Source organism: Bos grunniens, chromosome 5 (assembly GCF_055505025.1).
Source record: "Bos grunniens cultivar Pamir isolate PY7600 chromosome 5, Bosgru_T2T1.0, whole genome shotgun sequence".
Classification (NCBI taxonomy): Eukaryota; Metazoa; Chordata; class Mammalia; order Artiodactyla; family Bovidae; genus Bos; species Bos grunniens.
This window is the reverse complement of record NC_141169.1, coordinates 103787893-103811049: the sequence shown is the minus strand read 5'-3', so window position 1 is coordinate 103811049 and position 23157 is coordinate 103787893. Positions and strand designations below refer to the sequence as shown.

Here is a 23157-nt window from a genome sequence, read left to right as displayed (position 1 = left end):
ATTCAGCATTCAGCTTTCTTTATGGTCCAACTCTCACATCCATACATGATTACTGGAAAAATCATAGCTTTGACTAGATGGGCCTTTGTCAGTAATGTCTCTGCTTTTTAATATGTTGACTAGGTTGGTCATAGCTTTTCTTCCAAGCAGCAAGAATCTTTTAATTTCATGGCTGTAGACATAATCTGCAGTGATTTTGGAGCCCAAGAAAAGAAAGTCTGTCCCTGTTTCCCCATCATTTTGCCATAAAATGATGGGAGCAGATGCCATGGTATTAGTTTTTTGAATGTTGAGTTTTAAACCAACATTTTCACTCTCCTCTTTCAGTTTCATGATGTATGGCAAAATCAACACAAAATTGTAAAGTAAAAAAAAAATAACAATAATAAAAAAAATTAAAAAATAAATTAAAAAAGAAGCTCTTTAATTTCTGCTCACTTTCTGCCATAAAGGTGGTACAATCTGTGTATCTGAGGTTATTGATATTTCTCCCAGAAATCTTGACTCCAGTTTGTGCTTCATCCAGCCCAGCATTTTGCATGATGTACTCTGCATATAAATTAAATAAGCAGAGTGACAATATACAGCCTTGATGTACTTCTGTCTCAGTTTTGAGCTAGTCCATTGATCCAGTCCCTAGAACTCCTTATATTCTTTTTAAATGAACTTTGTCTACTCCATAATTACAAAAGTGTTCTCTGAGAGTATCTCACAGAAGTGTAATTACTTTTTTTTTTTTTGCATATAATTGTACATTGCTTCTAGGATTGACATCTGTGTAGGATAAGGGTCAAATATCCTATTTTCATATGGGTATCCAGTTGACTCAAAATCTTTTTCTGAAAAGACTATTCCCCACTGCAGTGCCACCTTTGTGATAAGCGAAAGGGCACATGTCTGAATACATTGTTTAGACTCTCTATTCTGTTCCACTGTATCCTTTGTCTCTCCTTGCACCTGTACCACATTTTCTTAATTATTGTAATTTTATAGTAAGTCTTGAACCTTCCCTGGTGTCTCAGAGAGTAAAGAATCTTCCTGCAAGGCGGGAGACCTGGCCTTGATCCCTGGGTTGGGAAGATCTCCTGGAGAAGGGCATGACAACCCACTCCAGTATTCTTGCCTGGAGAATCCCCGTGGACAGAGGAGCCTGGTGGGCTATAGTCTATTGGGTCACAAAGAGTTGGACATGACTCATTGACTAAGCAGACGTAGTAAGTCTGGGTAACTTTAATTTAAAGAAGTTATGTTGTTGCTTTTCTTGCCAACTGCTTTGGTCAGTCTTGGTTTTTATATTTTGTATACATTTTTGAGCTGAAGCTCCAATACTTTGACCACCTGATGTGAAGAGCTGACTCACCAGAAAAGACCCTGATGCTAGGAAAGACTGAAGGCAGGAGGAGAAGGGGATGACAGAGGATGAGATGGTTGGATGGCATCACTGACTCAGAGGACATGAGTTTGAGCAAGCTCCAGGAGTTGGTGATGGACAGGGAAGCCTGGTGTGCTGCAGTCCTTGGGATCACAAAGAGTCAGACATGACTAAGTGACTGAACAACAGCAACATAAATTTTGAATCAGCTTGTAATGTTTCAGACAAACAAAAGCACAAGGGATTTTGATTGAGGTTAGATTTAATCTGTATATAAATTTGAGAATGACTGACTTTGACAACATTGAGTTTCCCAATTCACTGACAAAATATATCCCTTCATTCAGTTAGGTCTTGAATTTCTCTCAGATGTTTTGCACATCTTTAACTAGGTTTTCTCCTAGGCATTTTATGGGTTTGATGTTATTAGTATTTCCTTTAGTGAAGGTTTTCTAGGAATGAATTGTCTCTGAACTTTACCTGGATTCCCCAAATGTTAGATTAGTATTTTGCTTTAATCCTTCTTTCTTTCTTTTCTCTCTCTGTCTTGCTCTAGCTTTCCCTTTCTCTCCTTATTTGTTCCCCTCCTGCCCTGTTTTTCCCTGAGTATGTAAAATCTTTCTGGATTAGGTTGCAGACATGATGCTCCTTTATCCTTCCCTCCTAACAACAACAAAAGTACTTCTGGGAATTTCCTTACACAACCACAGTTCAGTCAAACCTTTAGAGATGTCAGTCCCAGATGACATCTAAATGCAACCACATGAGAAACCCCAAAGATAGAACTGCCAAGTTGAGTCTTTCCCAAATTACTGACCCGGGAAATCATAAGCAAAATTAAAAAATAAATTCCTTCAACTACTAAGTTTGGGGGGAAATTTTGTTATATAGCATTATTAACCAGGCACTTACCATAGGACCAGCATTTCTGAATAGAGGAATATTTATCCTCTGATTTTCCATTTTACTATTTCCACTTTATGTTGATCTAATGTGCTGATACACTCATTCTCTAGTTCTTAATTTCAGTTGTTAACTTTTTCAGCTGTAGAATTTTCATTTGTTTTTGTTATCATTTCTCTGCCAAGATACACATCATGTTAATTAATTCTTTGTGCACTTTAATCATGGCTATTTAAATTCTCTGTAAGACTATAAAACTCTTAGAGGGAAACATAGGCAGAACATTCTTTGACATAAGTTGCAACAAGATCTTTTTTGATCAACCTCCTAAAGAAAATAAAAACAAAAATAAAAAATAGGATCTAATTAAACTTAAAAGCTTTTACATATCAAAGGAAACCATAAACAGAACAAAGACAACTCTCAGAATGGGAGAAAATATTTGCAAATGAAGTAATTAACAAGGGATTAATCTTCAAAATACACAAACAACTCAATATCAACAAACCAAACAATCCAATGAAAAGATGGGGAAAAGACCTAAATAGACATTTTTTCCAGACATACAGATGGCTAACAAATACAACATCACTAATTATTAGAGAGATGCAAGTCAAAACTACAGGCAGCTAACACTTTACACCAGTTAGAATGTCTAATATTAAAAAAATCCACAAATAAATGCTGGAGAGGATGTGCAGAAAAGGGAATCCTCCTACATATGAGTATGTAAATTGGTACAACTACTGTGGGTTGCCATGCCCTCCTGCAGGGGACATTCCAACCCAAGGATCAAGGCCAGGTCTCCCGCATTACAGGCGGATTCTTTACTGTCTGAGCCACCAGACTCAGAAGCCCTACACTATTGATACTAAGTACAAAATAGATATTGCTTGGAGAATCCCATAGACATGGAGCCTGATGGGCTACAATCCAGAGTCAGACACTACTGACAGAGTCAGACACTACCGAAGTGTCTTAGCACGCATGCACACATACATAGATACGTAATAACTTTTTATAGCACAGGGAACTCTACTCAGTGTTCTGTGGTGACCTAAATAGCAAGTAAATCCAAGAAAGAGGGGATATATATATAGATAGATAGATAGATATAGATAGATATAAATAGATAGATAGATATAAATAGATAGATAGATAGAGTTGTTGTGTAGTCACTGAGTTGTGTCTGACTTTTGTGACCTCATGGACTGCCATGCTCCTTTGTCCATAGGATTTCTCAGGCAAGAATACTGGAGTGGATTACATTTTTTTCTCCAAAGGCTCTTCCCAACCCAGGAATGGAACCCCAGTCTCCTGTTTGGCAGGCAGATTCTTTACCACTGAGTCACCTGGGAAGCCCATATGTATATGTATATGTATATGTATATGTATATGTATATGTATAACTTACTAAATTTGCTGTACAGCAGAAGCTACCACAACATTGTAAAGCAATTATACTCAAGAATTAATAAATAAAATAAAATAAATTCTTTGTCAGGTAATTTTAAGAGCCAAATACCCTGGGAAATTTTTTAATGTTTCTTTTTGCTCTGGTTTTCCATGAGATCTCTTTTATATAAGTATTTTTAAAATAACAAACACTGTAGATAAATAATTGTACAACTCCTTCAGAAAGGCTTTTGTTTTGCTTCTTCTATTTAGGGGTAGATTAAGCTCAGCATTCAGAAAACTAAGATCATGGCATCTGGTCCCATCACTTCATGGGAAATAGATGTGGAAACAGTGGAAACAGTGTCAGAGTTTATTTTTTTGGGCTCCAAACCATGGAGGATGGTGATTGCAGACATGAAATTAAAAGACACTTACTCCTTGGAAGGAGGGTTATTACCAACATAGATAGCATATTCAAAAGCAGAGACATTACTTTGCCAACAAAGATTCATCTAGTCAAGGCTATGGTTTTTCCAGTAGTCATGTATGGGTGTGAGATTTGGCCTGTGAAGAAAGCTGAGCACCAAAGAATTGATGCTTTTGAACTGTGGTGTTGGAGAAGACTCTTGAGAGTCCCTTGGACTGCAGGGAGATCCAGCCAATCCATTCTGAAGGAGATCAGTCCTGGGTGTTGTTTTAGGAATTGTGCCATTGTCAGGACCAGGGCTCTTCATGGAGAAAGGGAACACGAAGATCAATGTAACTTTGCCAGTATGTTCCAGCTTTCATCTCAGCTCCATCACTAGGTCATTATTTTTTTTTTTCTTTTGAACTTTTTACTTTGTCTTGGGGTATAGCCGATTAACAAAGTTGTTATGGTTTCAGGTGAACAGCCAGGGACTCGGCCATACACATACATGTATCCATTTCCCCCCAAACTTCCCTCCCCTCCTAAAAATTATTTAGTTTAACTGACTTTGCTGTGCTTTAACCCTCCCAACCCTCTAATCATCGCTGTTTCTTCAGGAAACCAGACCCAGGTGCTGCCCCAGTGCGACCACTTTGTGTCTGAACCAGCAGGATCTGCGGCCTCAGAGGAGAGCGCCCCCTACTGCTCAGGTGAGTGTCCCATAGGAGAGAAGACCCTGCTCATTCCCCAGGTCGACGCCCCATTGTCCCATTTCTCTCTCCTCAGACAGCAGACAGCTCCGCCTGGTGGACGGGGGCGGTCCCTGCGCCGGGAGAGTGGAGATCCTTGACCAGGGCTCCTGGGGCACCATCTGTGATGACGGCTGGGACCTGGACGATGCCCGCGTGGTGTGCAGGCAGCTGGGCTGTGGAGAAGCCCTTAATGCCACGTGGTCTGCTTATTTTGGGGCAGGATCAGGGCCTATCTGGCTGGACGACTTGAACTGCACTGGAAATGAGTCCCAGGTGTGGACGTGCCCTTCCCGGGGCTGGGGGCGGCACGACTGCAGACACAAGGAGGACGCCGGGGTCATCTGCTCAGGTTTGTGCTGCACACTGTCCACAGTTTGGGGCAGGGGTGGGGCCCAGGAGGACGGGGGTTTAAGCCCTGAGGGAGAGATGCTGAAAGGACCAGAGAAGGAGGCTTCCTCCCATGAAGCCTGTGTTTCCAACAGAGGTGAAGACGAGGTGCTTTCACTGCCTCCTGCAGCAGGTGAGATTCTGGGCCTTTCTTCTCAGTAGTGTTTGCTGGCAGAGCCTTTTGTCACAGTTTTTCTTGAAATCAGGGCTCACCCTTCTGGTACATATAGTAGAGACGTCTTAAAGCCACTGTGCTAGTTTTTGCCTGTTCTATAACAAATTGCTACATTGTTAATGGTTTAAAACAACATATTTATTTCCTTACACTTCTGTAGCTTAGATGTCCAGCAGGGATCTCACTGGATTGTGATAAAAGTTTCAGCAGGGCCACATCACTTCTGAGCCTCTGGGAAAGAATCTGTTTCCTGTCTTTTCAAGCTTCTAGAAACCGCCTGCCTTCCTTCACTCATAACCCTATTCTGTTCATCATCAGACCAGCAATGCTCCACCTGTCTAACCATTATCCATATTCACATCTCCCTCTAACCAGAATGAGGAAAAGGATTCCACTTTAAAGGATAGTGAGTCTAAGAATGTGATTTGACCGTGCTCAGGTGGTTAGTTCACCATATTTCAGGTTACTCTTACATCCCAAGGACCATACCTTAATCACATATGTAAAGTCCCTTTTGCCAGATAAGGAAACATAGACGCAGGTTCTATGTAGACATCTGTGGGTCCATTATTCCATCTGCCTCCACACTGTGCGCATCACATCCCTTTCATACACTCTTTTAGATGTTTTGTCAGGAAGCAGGTGTCAGCTCCCTCTCCCTGCAGGTGTCCAGGTTGGTCTTTTCTCAGTTCATATCCACTACATCATGGTGGTAGAAATATTTAGAAAGACAGACACAAATGAACAAAGTCAGGTGAAAAGGAGACAAGTTTCACTCTGGTCATATAATGGATTTGCTTCCTCAGCTGGGTCACAGATGAATGTTCACAATTTTGGGGAGAGAGGAAAACCCAGAGCACTGAGTGGAGTGCTCACTGTGTCTGTCTCCTCTCTTTCGATCTTAGAGTTCCTGGCCCTCAGGATGGTCAGCGAGGACCAGCAGTGTGCTGGGTGGCTGGAAGTTTTCTACAACGGGACCTGGGGCAGTGTCTGCCGCAGCCCCATGGAAGACATCACTGTGTCCCTGATCTGCAGTCAGCTTGGCTGTGGGGACAGTGGAAGTCTCAACACCTCTGTTGGTCTCAGGGAAGGTTCTAGACCCCGGTGGGTAGATTTAATTCAGTGTCGGAAAACGGATACCTCTCTCTGGCAGTGTCCTTCTGGCCCATGGAAATACAGTTCATGCTCTCCAAAGGAAGAAGCCTACATCTCGTGTGCAGGTGACTTATGTCTGTTTCTGTGTCTGTCTCAACCCTTTAGGATGTTGTTAGTGAGATTTGATATTTTAAAATCTAAGTGATGGGTTTAAGTTGAGTTTATAAAATGAAGTTTGGATGGAGCTTATTTAATCTACATGTTCCGAACTTGATTTATGAAAAATTTTTAATTGATATAATTGATACAACATTATATTTTTTGCTGTGTACAACATAATGCTTATATGTTTGTGTGTATTGATAAATGATCACTACAGTAAGTCTAGTTATATCTATATATATGGATCCATATATACAGATCCATATATATAGTTAAAATTTTTTCTTACATGATGAGAATGTTTAAGATGTATTTTCTTGCCATCTTTCAAATAGACAATACAGTATTCACTATAGCACCATGCTGTATGTTATATCTCTTCACCTATTAATTTTATAATTCAAATTTATACCTTTTGATTACCTTTGCCCACACCAAATCCCCCACCTCTGGCAGCCACCAACTACTCAGCACCTCTGAACTTGCTTTGTGTTTTAATATTACAGATATAAATGAGATTATATGGTATTTTTCTTTCTCTGTCTGATTTGTTTCACTTAGCATAATGCCCTCGAGGTCCATCCATGTTGTTGAAACTGGCAAGATTTTCTTCTTTTTATGGGTGGATATAAGTCTATATTACATTTTCTTTATCCATTCATCAGTGAAGACTTACATTGTTTGACTCATATATATTGCTATAAAATACTAAAAGGTAATACTGTTAAAGTGCTGCAGTCAATACGTCAGCAAATTTGGAAAATTCATCAGTGGCCACAGGACTGGAGAAGGTCAGTTTTCATTTCAATCTCAAAGAAGGCCAATGCCAATGAATGGTCAAACTACCTCACAATTGTGCTCATTTCACATGCTAGCAAGGTTATGCTCAAAGTCTTTCAAGCTAGGCTTGAGCAACAAGCGAACTAAGAACTTCCGAGATGTACAATCTGGGTTTAGAAAAGGCAGAGAAACCAGAGATCAAACTGCCAACATTTGTTGGATCATAGAGTAAGCCAGAGAATTCCAGAAAAACATCTGCTTCATTGACTACATAAAGCCTTTGACCATGTGGATCACAATGAACTGTGGAAAATTCTTAAAGAGATGAGAATACCAGGGCGCCTTACCTGCCTCCTGAGAGACCTGTATGCAGATCAAAAAGCAGCAGTTGGAACCAGACATGAAACAACTGACTGGTTCCAAATTGGGAAAAGAGTTCATCAAGGCTGTATATTGTCACCCTGTTTATTTAACTTATATGCATAGGAAATGCCAGGCTGGATGAATCACAAGCTGGAATCAAGATTGCTGTGAGAAATATCAACAACCTCAGATACACAGATGATACCACTCTAATGGCAGAAAGCGAAGAGGAACTAAAGAGCCTCTCATTGAGGGTGAAAGAGAAGAGTGAAAAGCTGGCTTACAGCTCAACATTCTAAAACCTAAGATCATCAGCACTTCATGGCAAATAAAAGGGGAAAAGTGGAAACAGTGATAGATTTTCTTTTCTTGGATTCCCAAATCACTGCTCATGGTGATTGTAGCCATGAGATTAAAAGAGGCTTGCTCCTCTGTGACAAAGCTAGACAGTGTATTAAAAAGCAGAGACATCACTTTGCTGACAAAGGTCCATATGGTCAAAGCTATATTTTTTCCAGTAGTCATCTCTGGATGTGAGAGCTGGGTTATAGAAGAAGCTAAAAAGAGTTGATTCTTTTGAATTGTGGTGCTTGGATGCCACAATTGAATTGAGAGTCCTTTGGGCAGCAAGGAGATCAAACCAATCAATCCTAAAGGAAATCAACCCTGAGTATTCATTGGAAGGACTGATGCTGAAGCTGAAGCTACAATACTTTGGCCACCTGATGAGAAGAGCTGACTCATTGGAAAAGACCCCGATGCTGGGAAAGATTGAAGGCAGAAGAAGAAGGGGGCCACAGAGGACGAGATAGTTAGCTAGCATCACCAGTTCAGTGGACATGAATTTGAGCAAACTTTGGGAGTTAGTGAAGGACAGAGGAGCCTGGCATGCTGCAGTCCATGGGGTTGCAAAGAGTCAGACACAACCTAGCAACTGAACATATGTTGCTGCAGTGAACATGGGTTTTCAAGTTAGTTTTTGTTTCCTTCAGATAAATACTCCAAAGTGAAATTCCTAGATCATATGGCAGTTCTATTTTTAATTTTTGATGCACCTCAATACTGTTTCCATAGGGGCTACATCAACTTACATTCCCTCTAACTGTGCAAAAGCTTTCCTGTCTCTTCACATTCTCCTCAACTCCTGTTATTTCTTCTTTTGGATAAAAACCTTTCTAGAGGATATGAGGTCATACCTCATTGTGGTTTTGATTTGTATTTTCTAATGATTAATAGTGTTGAGCACATTTTCATGTACCTATTGGCAGGTTGTATGTATTCTTTAAAAAAGTGTCTATTCAGGTTCTCTGCCCATTAAAAAAAAATCAGATTGTTTGTTTTTTGCTGCTGAGTTGTATGAGTTCCTTGTGTATTTTGGATAATAATCCTTACCAGAAATATAATATGCAAATATTTTCTCCAGTTCCACAGGTTGCTTTTTCACTTTGTTGACGGTTCCCTTAATTGGACAGAAGCTTTTTAGCCTTATGTCATCACAACTGCTTGTTTTTACTCTTGTTCCCTTTGCTTTTGGTGTTGGATCCAAAAAATCATCACAAAGACTGGTGTCAAGGATTTTATTTTCTGTTTTGTCCTGTAGAAATTTTATGGCTTCAGGTCTTGTGATCAAGTCTTTAATCTCTTTTGAGTTAATTTTTGTGAATGGTGTAAGATAGTGGTCCAGTTTCATTTTTTGCATGTGGCTGTCCAGTTTTCCCAATGTCATTTCCTGAAAAAAACTCTCCTTTTCCCACTGTATATTCTTGGCTTCTTTGTCAAAAATTAATTGACCATAGAAATGCGGGTTTATTTATGGACTCTCTATTCTGTTCCATTGATCTCTGTGTTCATTTTTATACCAACGACATAGTGTTTTGATTAATATAGCTTTGTAATACAGTTTGAAATCAGGAAGGACGACACCTCTAGCTTTGTTATTCTTTCTCAAGACTGCTTTGATATTGAGCGTCTTTTGTGGTTCCATGCAAATTTTAGGATTGTTTCTTCTGTATCTGTGAAAATTTCCTTTGGAATTTTGATAAGGATTGCAGTGAATCTGTAGATGCTTTGGGTAGTATGGCCATATTAATAGTATTAGATCTTCCAATCCATGAGCACAGAATTTCTTTCCCTTTATTTGAGTCATCTTCAGTATCTTTCATCAATGTGTTTGTATTTTTCAGTGTACAGGTCTTTCACCTCCTTGGTTAAATTTATTCCTAGACATTTTATTCATTTTCATGCAAATGTAAGTAGAATTGTTTTCTCAGTTTCTTTTATAGCAGTTTGTTGTTAGTGTAAAGAAATGCATATGATTTTTGTATACAGATTTTTCTTCTGCAACTTTACTGAGTGTATTAGTTCTTATATTTTTGCTGAAGTCTTTAGTGTTTTCTACATATAATATCATGTGAGGGGGTTTCTTTCCTCATGACTCTGATGGTAAAGAATCTGTCTGCAATGCAAGAGACCCGGGTTCAGTCCCTGGGTCAGGAAGATCCCCTGGAGGAAGGAATGGCAACCCACTCCAGTATTCTTGCCTGGAGAATCCCAGTGCACAGAGGAGCCTGGCAGGCTGCAGTCCTTGGGGTTGTAAAGAGTCAGACATGACTGAGTGACTAACACTTTCACTTTTCAATCTGCAAATAGTGTCAGTTTTACCTCTTCCTTCCAGATTTGGAAATCTTGATTTTCTTTTTATTTCCTGATGGATCTGCATAGAACTACCAAAACTAAGTTGAATAAAAGTGGCAAGAGTAGACATTTTTGTCTTGTGTCTAATTTCAGAGGAAAAGCTTTTGTTTTTTTACAGTCAAGTATTTTGTTAGCTGTGTACTTTTCATATGGCCTTAATTATGTTGAGATGCAGTCCTTCTATACCTACTTTGTAAAAGAGTTTTTACTGTAAGTGGATGTTGAACTTGTCAAACACTTTTTCTGAATCCTTTGAGGATATGATTTTTACCTTCATTTTGTTTATTTGGTGTATCACATTGATTAATTTGTGAATGTTGAACTATCCTTGTATCCTTGGAACAAATATCACTTGATCATGGTGTATGATTCTTGTAGTGTATTGTCAAATTCAGTTTTCTAATATTTTGTTGACGATTTTTGCACCTGTACTTATCAGAGTATTAGCCGTAATTTTCTTTTCTCATGGTGTCCTTATCTGGCTTTGGTATCAGACTGATGTTGGCTTCATAAAATGAATTTGGAAGTGATCTTTTCTTCTGTTTTTGGAAGAGTTTGAGAAGGCTCCACCACTAAATACTGTTACATTGGGAACTGAGATTTCAGCAGTAAATTTTGAATGAAATAAATAAATGTTGGTGAAGGCTACAAATAGTTAAACCACAGCACCTTATTCCTCCAAAAGTTCTCTCTCTGTTTCTCTTTCTCCTTCCCTCCCCCTCCACATACACAAACACACACACCCCATTCAGGTGCACCTTGAAGGGTATGCTGGATGTTACCTGAAACCCATAGCTAAGAGAACATGGGATCAGATACTTCTAAAGCAGAGGCTCACTCCCTTCCTTGCCTCTTTTTGCTCATCTCTTTGTCTTTTTTATTTGAAGGCGAAAGAGGCATTAAACTATGAGACCTTTTATTGATGATATTTTCCCTACAATTAAACCCTGTGAATTGAGAGGTGGTAAAGTCTTTGACCATGAAAATGAGCAACCCACTCACAGAGCTCCTGCCATCGTTTTCTCAGAGGTTCTCTGAATAGAGTGGGTAGGAGTTTTGATAGGATGATCTGGAAAGAATATATAAATATTGATACTTTATGACAGATACTATTTACCCTTCTGTGTTTTTTTTTTGAATTTATATTTCTCTCAGCTTCAGTTCTTTTATATATATTTTCAGTCTTTTGTTTATTAATTCTGCATCTTCTCAATACAAATTGTTTTCAGTAGGCTTTTTTTAACTACTGCAAAAATTTCTGGCTTACTCAGTGTGTACATATATGTGTCCATTTATCTTCTCAGAATTCTACCAAGTTTTTCCTGTATACTTCCTTTTTAAGAGATTCCTAACCAACACTATGAGCCCAAAGAAACTGCCTGCAGTGTGGGAGACCTGGGTTATTCCCTGGGTAGGGAGGATCCAGTGAAGTGAAGAGCAATCCACTCCAGCATGTTTGTCTGGAAAATCCTATGGACAGAGGAGCCTGGTGGGCTGCAGTCCATAGGGTGACAAAGAGTTGGACATGACTGAGGGACTAACCCACACACACACACACATACACACACATAACCAACACTACATTGTGGAGCAATTATCTTCCAATTAAAAACAAATTTAGAAAAGAGAGTTTCCTTTTACAACAGTAGTCTTCACTTGCCCACTTGTCACACTGAATAATAGGTAAGAGTAGTTTATAATCTATCTAATAATTTGCCATTAAAATTATGTACATGAGATTTTAAATTTAAATTGACTCTGTGCTTCTGGACTGATTATTTTTAATATGAACTATTATCATAGACTGTTACCATTAATTTATATTTGGTTTACTATTTCACTGATTAGTATGAATTTAAAAAAAGAAATTTTATTTCACTGAATTTTATTCATCTATTCATTCATTTAATAAATATTTATCAAGCCCCTATCTAGGTATTTCGAAATGGTTTTCCATAGATATTTGTTGAATGAGTGCATACAATGTACAGGCACTGTGCTAATAGCAGAAACATGGCACATATAAGATATACAAGGTCCTTCTAATGGAATTTTCATTCAGAGGGGAGTGTGTACATTCGTAGATGTCTGTGTTTATATTTGCTGTGGGGTGTGAAGACTGATAAACAAGTAAATATTTAAAGTAATTTCAGCTGGTGATCAGATGCAGTGAATGTTTCAGCCCAGGAGATAATGAGCCTGTGTTTTCACATGTCATTTGCACTGAGCCATGGATCTTAGATAATCTTATGTGGGGACAGGAACACCCTCAGCTGTTCCTGATCCACTGTTTCCCTGTTGTGTTCAGGAAGAAGACCCAAGAGCTGTCCAACTGCTGCCCCTTGCACAGGTACGTCAGCCTGCCCCCTCCCCTGTGGCTCCCAGGGGCTCCTTCCTCCCACCAGGGGAATCACAGGAGGGTCTGCTGCCTTTTTAGACAGACAGAAGCTCCGGCTCAGGGCAGGAGACAGCGAGTGCTCAGGGCGGGTGGAGGTCTGGCACAGTGGCTCCTGGGGCACCGTGTGCGATGACTCCTGGAGCCTGGCAGAGGCTGAGGTGGTGTGTCAGCAGCTGGGCTGTGGCCAGGCCCTAGAAGCCGTGCGGTCTGCAGCATTTGGCCCTGGAAATGGGAGCATCTGGCTGGATGAGGTGCGGTGTGGAGGCCAGGAGTCTTCCCTGTGGGACTGTGCTGCGGAGCCCTGGGGGCAGAGCGACTGCAAGCATGAGGAGGATGCTGGTGTGAGGTGCTCTGGTGAGTGAGGGGTTCGGGGTCCACCCTGGGTGAGCTGGGGCAGTGCAGGGGCACTGGGGTGGGCTGGGCATGGTGGGGATTTTGTGTTCAGACATCCCGGGTGCTGGGGCTCTGATCTAGGATGAGGGAGCTGGGAGGACTGGACATTGATGTTGTGCAGACTGAGGGGTGATTTCAGGCTCAGGACGGAAAAGGTTTGCCCTGCATTCTGGCCAATTCTTCTTCCCCACACTACTGTTTTTCTCTTTAGGTGTAAGGACAACAGTGCCCACGACTACAGCAGGTACTGTGATCCATCCACAGGCAGGAAAGAATACTCAAATACTGGGGACCTGTTCTGTGGGCTCTCTGACAATTCAGAAGAGGAAAGAATCTGAGGAGCTGTGGCTGTTGGGGAGGAGCCAGGGCATTATACTGGGGAAATCCCCTGCCTTGATGTCCAGGGTCTAATGTTCTCATGCCCGGGGTGGAAGAAAGTCTGGTTTCCATGTTGTAGAATCTAAGGATCTCCCACTTGCCCTTGAGTGTTGCTCCTCATCACAGAGGTACAGGTCCATGGACTGTTTGATGCTCTGTCTCCTGAAGCCCAAGGAGAGGGGATGAGCTGGGTCCTCAGAGGCTGTCTCGGAGGGGAGCTCCCTGACAATCCCCATCTCTGCCTCAGGGCCACACTGGCCAGGGTGGAGTTGACTTGTCTCAGGACGAGACCCAGGGGAACCCTGACACTGTCTGAGGCTGAGATGCCATTGTCTGGAGCTCCTGAAAATGCTGACACAGAGATTTCTCTGTGCCCAAGACTATTTCCAGCCCTTTTTCCTGTTCTCCTCAGGAACCAGAACAACCTCAAATTCTCTCCCTGGTGTCTTCTCCCTGCCTGGGATCCTCTGCCTTATCCTGGGGGCCCTTCTCTTCCTGGTCCTCGTCATCCTGGTGACTCAGCTGCTCAGATGGAGAGCAGAGCGCAGAGGTGGGCTGCACGGGGAACTGGGGACCAGGGAGAGTGTATGGAGGCAGGAGATGGGGCAGGTATGAAGAGGGGAACCTGGGCCAGGTACTGTTCTGAGTTGCAGACTCCATGTGCTCCGTGCTGAGCTCTAAGGGCTGAGTAGACAGAGGTTCCTAGGACTGGGGTGTGAACTCTCATAAGTCATGGCCTCTCCTGTGAGACCAGACAGAGTTGGCACTGAGCTGTAATCAGGGTCAGATGAGGGGAGAAGGTGCTGACATGATGCATGGGGTAGGAGAGGATGCTGAGGTCCTGGCAGCCCCCATGTAAGCACCAGGGAGATGAAGGTGGGCTGGCTGGATCGGGGTATCTAGGGAAGCTTCTCTGACCTGCTGGGGGATCTCTCAGCCTTATCCAGCTATGAAGATGCTCTTGCTGAAGCTGTGTATGAAGAGCTCGATTACCTTCTGACCCAGAAGGAAGGTCTGGGCAGCCCAGGTGAGTGTCTCTGTCTGCCCTCCTGGGATCTCTGGTTGTCACCACCCACTGGCTGTGCACATCTTCTCAGCATCTGCAGACCCCATGTGTGCCCTAGGCTCACAGAGACGGCTCCTCCAAAGAGGCAGGATGGCCTCTCAGAGCCCCGTGACCACCCAGCCTGTCTACACTGCAGAAGCCAGGCCTGTCCCTTCTCAGCCTTAACACAGGTCCCATGGGTGTGGGGAGGGTCATGCTGTGTGTTGTGTGATGTTTGTCTCCACATGAGGCTTCCCGTTAGATTTTTCACTGACTAAACTGTCATATTACACCAGAGATGGTGAGGACAACAGTGACTACAGGTCCGCTCCAGGAAATAGAGGTGGACCTGCCTCGGCTGGGCTCTGGGGAGGAGAGTTTCCCTCATAGAGAGGAGATTTAAGGGGAATGGTTTTCCTTTGATGGATCAGAGGCATCCCTTGTGTCCAGATAGGGTTCATCCTTCTCTGGCTCTTCTGTGATGTCTCATGTTGGGGCTGGTCTCTCTGTGTCCAGAATCACCACAGGCACACAATGTTTTAAAAAAACAACATCTGTAAAGCACAGTTTGTCAAAGTACTTTAGCAATGCTCAGTGGTGGAAGAGTTGCTTTGAGATATGTAGTTTCCACCAGAAAATATTGAGATATGTAATATCATGTTTTGGCTATGGACACATCAAAATGAAACATGGTCTTAGAGAAAAAAGTCTTTTGAAACAAGGAGTGACTGGTGCCTCTATTCAGAAACTCGGAAACTCTGGGTCTGAAGGTATCTTAGGTATTCCCCAGACCAACCCACTTACTGTGGCTTCATCCACTCCCTTGTCTGCTCTTGGAACCCCCAGATCAGAGGACTGATGTCCCTGCTGAAAATTACGATGATGCTGAAGAAGTACCAGTGCCTGGAACTCCTTCTGCCTCTCAGGGGAATGAGGAGGAAGTGCCCCCAGAGAAGGATAATGGGGTGAGGTCCTCTCAGACAGGTGAGTGGGGTCAGTTGATCTCCCGCAATCTTTCTATCTGAAAAGAGTGAATTTGTGCTCCTCAATGCCCAGCCTCCCTAGAGATCCAAAATATAACTAATCTCATTAACGGTAGCATCATCTTGACCATATGCCATATTTAATGCTGTCAGACTCCTTGCAAGGAGTGAGAAATCACTCTGATTTTGGCATTTATGTCTTCATAATGTGACATAAACTTATCACTTTGTGATATACTTGCATGAAGATTTATAGATTACGGAATTTCCTGGTGGTCCAGAGGTTCTGATTCTGTACTTTCACTGCTAGGGCCTAGGTTCAACCCTGGTCAAGGAACTAAGATCCCACAAGCATTGTGTCATGGCTGAAAGAGAAACTTATCAATTAATTGAACATACCCCACTCCAGTACTCTTGCCTGGAAAATCCCATGGATGGAGGAGACTGGTAGGCTGCATTCCATGGGGTCGCTAAGAGTCAGACATGACTTAGCAACTTTACTTTCACTTTTCACTTTGATGTACTGGAGAAGGAAATGGTAACCCACTCCAGTGTTCTTGCCTGGAGAATCCCAGGGACTGGGGAGCCTGTGGGCTTCCGTCTATGGGGTCACACAGAGTCGGACACGACAAAGTGACTTAGCAGTAGCAGCAGTAAAAGAAAGCTAAGCGCTGAAGAATTGATGCTTTTGAACTGTAGTGTTGGAGAAGACTCTTCAGAGACCCTTGGATGGCAAGGAGATCAACCCAGACAATTTAAAGGAATTCAATCTTGAATATTCATTGGTAGGACTGAGACGAAGTAGAAGCTCCAATGCCTTGGCCACCTGATGTGAAGAACTGACTCTTCAGAAAAGACCCTGATGCTGGGGAAGATTGAAGGCAGGAGGAGAAGGAGATGACAGAAGATGAAATGATTAGATGGCATCACCGACTCGATGGATATGAGTTTGAGCAAGCTCTGGGTGTTGGTGATAGACAGGGAGGCCTGACGTGCTGCAGTCCATGGGGTCACAGAGAGTCAGGCATGACTGAGTGACTGAACTGAACTAAACCAAATTCAAAGATGGAACAAATGTTTTAATAATATATTTTCACTGTCACATACATGAAGGCAAACCATTCAGTATCACAGTAATCCAGGTCTATGCTGAATCAGTAATGCTGAAGAAGCCGAAGTTGCCATTCTATGAAGACCTACATGACCTTTTAGAACTATCACCTAAAAAAGATGTCCTTTTGATTATAAGGGACTAGAATGTAAAAGTAGGAAGTCAAGAGATACCTGGAGTAACAGCCAAATTTGGCCTTGGAGTACAAAATGAGGCAAGGCAAAGGCTAATAGAGTTTTTCCAAGAGAATGCACCAGTCATAACAAACACCCTCTTCCAACAACACAAGAGAGGACTCTACACGTGGACACCATCAGATGGTCAGTACTGAAATCAGATTAATTATATTCTTTGCAGCCAAAGATGGAGACGTTCTGTACTGTCAGCAAAAACAAGACTGGGAGCTGAATGTGGCTCAGATCATGAACTCCTTATTGCCAAATTCAGACTTAAATTGAAGAAAGTAGAGAAACCCACTAGACCATTCAGGTATGACCTAAATCAAATTCCAAATTTATACAGTAGAAGTGACAAATAGATTCAGGGGATTACGTCTGATAGGCAGAGTGCCTGATGAATTATGGATGGAGGTTCGTGACATTCTACAGGAGGCAGGGATCAAGAGCATCCAAAGAAAAAGAAATGCAAAAAGGCAAAATGGTTGTCTGAGGAGGCCTTAAAAATAGCTGAGAAAAGACAACAAGTGAAACCAAAGGAGCAAAGGAAAGATATATCCATTTGATTCCAAGGAATAGCAAGGAGAGATAAGAAAGCCTTCCTCACTGATCAATGCAAAGAAACATAGGAAAACAATGGAATGGGAAAGACTAGAGAGCTGGTCAAGACAATTACAGATACCAAGGGAATATTTCATGCAAAGATGGGTACAATAAAGGACAGACATGTTATAGACCTAACAGTAGCAGAAGATATTAACAAGAGGTGGCAAGAACACACAGAAGAACTATACAAAAAAATCTTCATGACCCAGATAATCACAATGGTGTGATCACTCACCTAGAGACAGATATCCTGGAATGTGAAGTCAAGTGGGCCTTAGGAAGCATCACTCTGAACAAAGCTAGTGGAGGTGACAGAATACCAGTTGAGTTCTTTCAAATCCTAAAAGATGATGCCGTGAGAGTGCTGCACTCAATATGCCAGCAAATTTGGAAAACTTAGCAGTGGCCACAGGACTGGAAAAGGTCGGTTTTCATTCCAATCCCAAAGAAAGGCAATGCCAAAGAATGTTCAAACTACCACACAATTGCACTCATCTCACACACTAGGAAAGTAATGCTCAAAATTCTCCAAGCCAGGCTTCAACAGGACATGAACCGTGAAATTCTAGATGTTCAAGCTGGACTTAGAAAAGGCAGAGGAACCAGAGATCAAATTGCCAAAATTCACTGGATCATCAAAAAAGCAAGAGAGTTCCAGAGAAACATCTATTTCTGCTTTATTAACTATGGCAAAGCCTTTGACTGTGTGTATCACAGTAAACTGATATTTCAGTAGCTGCAAGAAGACCCTCATTCTCTAGAAAAGAGTATTTCTCCATCTGAGGGCCTGTGTAGTTTCTGGGGAGGAAATATCTGTGGGTGCACCTGTGATACTATTTGTGGACATTTGGGAACAGGAGTCAAGTCAACTAAGAGCAGACTTGGGTTGTGAGTGAGGAATTCAGATTTTTCCTGTCTCCAGTCTCCCTCTAATTGTGAATTTGCATCTATCACCTGTGAAAGGAGAACATTTAAATTCCCTTTTATGATTCTTACCATTGCTGGGCATCTCCTTGGTATTGTGTTGCCTGGAAGCAGGTCTCCCAGAACTCCTGAGCACAGGTCTCCTGTGATGCAGGATTTCCCCATGCACTGAGGCCCAGTAGACCACATGAACTGTATCTGAGAGGATAGCTGGGATCCATCCTCACTGGAAATGATGTGAAATAGCCTGAGCCTCCCTCCCCACACCTGGGTCCCAGGGATGCTTTGTCATAAGCACTTGCTTGACTCCCTTCCACCAGAGGGTTCTGTCCCATCCTCGTGTCTCAGTTCTAATCAAACTTCTGTTTTCTACTTCAGGCTCTTATCTGAACTTCTCCAGAGAGGCAGCTGATCCTGGGCAAAGAGAAGAGAGCCTCTGGCTGCTCCAGGGGAAGAAAGAGGATGCTGGGTACGATGATGTTGAACTCAGTACCCTGGGAACATCCCCAGTGACTTCCTCGTGATGCTGTATTAAATATGAGATGAAGCCTCAGATATTCTAATTGCCTGTATTTCAATAGAGTAGTGCTGACCTGTAATTGTGCCATATGAAAATTGCTCAAAATGAAATATTCTGAATAAATTAACTTTTTGCTGTGCTGTTAACTTAGCAAGCTCCATGTCAAACGCTTTTAGAGGATTGGTCCTCAAATGCCATCTTTCTCAAAGGAAATGCAAGTGAGTGAGCTGACCTGCTTTCTCACCTGTCTTAGAGGCTAATGAGGGCACGCTCACAAGTGCTCCAGGTCACTCTTATTTAGAAAAGGATGTAAACTTGGTCTACATTCTCACACTCCTTCCTAACAAGATGAACTCATGGAAAAACAAAACAAAACAGTTCTAAACACCTCTGAGATGTCACATCACCAGTTTGTAACTTGTTCTGGGACACCAGACTGGGTGTGAGTTTCAAAGTGGAAGGTTGGCTGGTGGAAGAGAATGGATACAGCTTTCCTTATCCTGCCTCAATATTCACAGGCCAATTAAAAATCTAACTGAACATAACTACCTCTTCCTTTTTCATCTCTCATTTATTCCTTTAGTAGATACAGACACCTCTTTGCTCGTATCCCATGTCTGTTTGATTATCCAATCCTTATAAATCCATTCTTTCTTCTCCATCTCTTCTTACTATTTGCTTATGATGCTGCTTATGATTTCTTCTCTCTTCAAGGATCTCTCCTTCTAAGTGAATTATATCAGTTCATATATGTCTTCAAGTTGATGGAAGGAAAATTGGTGCTCACCCACACCCTATATTCAGATGGGACAAGAGGGCAAGAAAGTGGAGACCTAGGCAGAGGGGATCCAGAAGAATGGATGTATATAGAAAGATCAGGAACATTTGGCTATTTATATTTCAGAGATATGGATGGAGGCATCTGACATGACTGATCTCTTAGAGGAAGAATTTCAGACCAAGGGGATTCTTTGAAAACATCTGTTTTTCAGATGTTTCAAGATTGCCTAAACAGTGTCAGACTTTATTTTTTTGGCTCCAAAATCACTCCAGATGGTGATTGCAGCCATGAAATTAAAAGATGCTTACTCCTTGGAAGGAAGGTTATGACCAACCTAGATAGCATATTCAAAAGCAGAGATATTACTTTGCCAGCAAAGGTCCGTCTAGTCAAGGCTATGGTTTTTCCAGTGGTCATGTATGGATGTGAGAGTTGGACTGTGAAGAAAGCTGAGTGCTGAAGAATTGATGCTTTTGATCTGTGGTGTTGGAGAAGACTCTTGAGAGTCTCTTGGACTGCAAGGAGATTCAACTAGTCCATCCTAAAGGAGATCAGTCCTGGGTGTTCATTGGAGGGACTGATGCTGAAGCTGAAACTCCAATATTTTGGCCACCTCATGGGAAGAGTTGACTCATTTAAAAGTCCCTGATGCTGGGAATGATTGGGGGCAGGAGGAGAAGGGGACAAAAGAGGTTGAGATGGCTTGATGACATCACCAACTCAATGGACATAAGTTTGGGTGAACACTGGGAGTTGGTGATGGACAGGGAGGCCTGGCATGCTGTGATTCATGGGGTCACAAAGAGTGGGACACGACTGAGTGACTGAACTGAACTGAACTGAAAATGTAATTGTGATCCTGCTGTGACTCCTCAGTGTAGAGAGAGCTGGCATGAAGAAGTGACAAAGTAAAGATTATGTTTACACAGCACTACTCCCGCAACACCCCTTCCTCCCCACCCACACCCCCGGCCAATTCCATTGTGGACATGTGGGGAAGCTGCTGAACTAATATAAAACCGAGAGTGCTGGCCTGCTTGTGAGCTGGACCCACCCAGTTACTTGGTTGATGACTCTGGATGGTTTCTAGGGCTCCAACCTACACTCATGCTTGCAGTCTTCATAGTTCTAGGCTGTGCTTGGGGATGGGAAGATGCCAAGGCTTCTTCCAGAGCAGCTCACATGGATATTTACTTGGGAAGTGATGAAATAGATGACATATGATGAAATAAGGCACACACACGAAGCTCAGTGAACTCCAAGAAAACACATATAAACAATGAAATTCAGGAAGACTATATATGAAGAAAATAAGATTTAAAAAAATTTCTCATCATCATTATTATTGTCTTAAATTTTTGGTTGCATGAGTCTTTGTTGCTGCACATGGGCTTTCTCCAAATGCAGCAGGAAGGCACTACTCTTCTTTGTGGGCAGCAGATTTCTCGATGTGCGGGCTTCTCTTATTGTGAACAGGTTCTAGGCACCCAGGCTACAGGGGTTGCAGCATCGCCTCCTTTTGTGATTTGTGGGTCCTAGAGCTCAGGCTCAGTAATTATTGAGCTAGGGCTCAGTAATTGTTGAGCTAGGGTGTTACTTCACAGAATAAATTCAGATTTTTTAACAGAGATAGAAATCATAAAAAAGGAAGTTAACAGGGAGTTTGCTGATGATTTAGTGGTTAGGATTCGATGCATTCACTGCTGTTGTTTGGATTCAGTCCCAGTAGGGGAACTGAGATCCCTCAAGCTTTGCAGTGAGGCAAAGAGAATAACAGAAGGAACAAAACAGAAAAATGAACCAAACAGAGATTCAGTTGCTTAAGATTCAGTTCAGTTCAGTGGTTCAGTTGTGTCCGACTCTTTGTGACCCCATGGACCGCGGCACGCCAGGCTTCCCTCTCCATCACCAACTCCTAGAGCTTGCCCAAACTCATGTCCATTGAGTCGGTGATGCCATCATCCAATTGTTTCATCCCCTGTCGTTCCCTTCTCCTCCTGCCCTCAATCTTTCCCAGCATTAGGGTCTTTCCTAATGAGTCAGTTCTTTGCATCTGGTTGTCAAAATATTGGAGTTTCAGCTTCAGCATCAGTCCTTCCAATGAATATTCAGGACTTATTTCCTTTAGGATGGAGTGGTTGGATCAGTTGCTTAAGACTACAATGAATGGAATGCAACAAAATGAAAAATGCTACCTAGAGCATCAACAACAGCAAAAGACTCTGTAACTCAGAAGGCAGGGCCATTGAGATTACCCAGCCAGGGAACAAAGAAAAAGAGGAATGAAAAAGTGTGAAAGAACCTGTGTGAACTATGGGGTAACATTCATAGAAACAACCTGCACATTATTGGAGTCCCAGAAGGAGAAGAGAGGGAGAGAGGGACACAGACTGTACTTAAAGAAATAATACCAGATAAGTCCCAAATCTGATGAGATTTAGACATCCAAGTTCATGTAGCTAATAGGTCACTCCTCAGAGTTCATTCAAAATGATCATCCCCAAGACACATTGCTTGTAATCAAGAAGAAGAGAGAATTTTATAGGCAGCAAGAGAAAAGTAAATGCTCACAAAAAAGAAATTCCCTTAAAAATATCAGTGGACTTTTTTAGTAGAATCCTGACTGTCCAGGAGAGAGAAGATAATATATTCAAACTTATGAAAAAAAAAAAAAAGCCTACCACCCAAGAATACTTTTCTCAGGAAGGTTGTTTTTCATAAATGAAGACGATATAAAGACTTTCCCAAATGAACAACATTTGAGGGGATTCACCAACATTAGGCTTGTCTTACAAGATTGCTGAGGGGAGTTCCTCAAACTAAATGAAGGATGCTAATTTTTATATGAAAGAAGTGATATTTGGCAAAACTAATACAATTGTGTAAAGTTTAAAAATAAAATAAAATAAAAAAAAAGAAGTGAAAATATGCAACAGACTTGTAAATGTAAATACTGAATCCAATTCAGCATACTCTGACACTGTAATATGGTAGTGTGCTAATCAGTTAGCTTTAGTCTAAAGAAAGTATTAAAATAGCTAAAGAGAGAAATATTTTGTTAGTGGATATACAATATATAGAGAGGTAAATTGTGACATCCAAAACAAAATGTGTAGAAGGGGATAAAAAGGTAGAGCTTTTGCATGTCATTGGAATTAATTTGTTATCAGTGTAGTATTTACTGTTGTCCTTCTAAGAGGTTTTATGTGAGCCATGTGGCAACAAAAATGTAAAAACCTACAGTAGATTCACAAAAAGTAACAAGAAGGGACTCAAAGAGCAACATTATCCAAAATTATCAGTTCACAGTTCTAACTGTTGTGCAGAACAGTTGAGTTGTCCTGGTCTCCAC

General features: G+C 41.8%; 1 protein-coding gene across 1 annotated transcript in view; it reads left to right on the top strand.

The window, feature by feature from the left end:
- Positions 1–19170, top strand: part of LOC147372838 (antigen WC1.1-like) — a 51515-nt gene extending 32345 nt beyond the window's left edge. The window contains exons 11-20 of the mRNA XM_086402118.1: positions 4700–4792; positions 4869–5183; positions 6302–6616; positions 12799–12840; positions 12928–13242; positions 13493–13525; positions 14072–14209; positions 14597–14686; positions 15551–15688; positions 18883–19170. Of these exons, the coding sequence (XP_086258244.1) occupies positions 4700–4792; positions 4869–5183; positions 6302–6616; positions 12799–12840; positions 12928–13242; positions 13493–13525; positions 14072–14209; positions 14597–14686; positions 15551–15688; positions 18883–19028 (1625 nt within the window). The 3' untranslated portion in view covers positions 19029–19170. The remainder of the gene's footprint in view (positions 1–4699; positions 4793–4868; positions 5184–6301; positions 6617–12798; positions 12841–12927; positions 13243–13492; positions 13526–14071; positions 14210–14596; positions 14687–15550; positions 15689–18882) is intronic.
- Positions 19171–23157: the final 3987 nt, after the last annotated feature.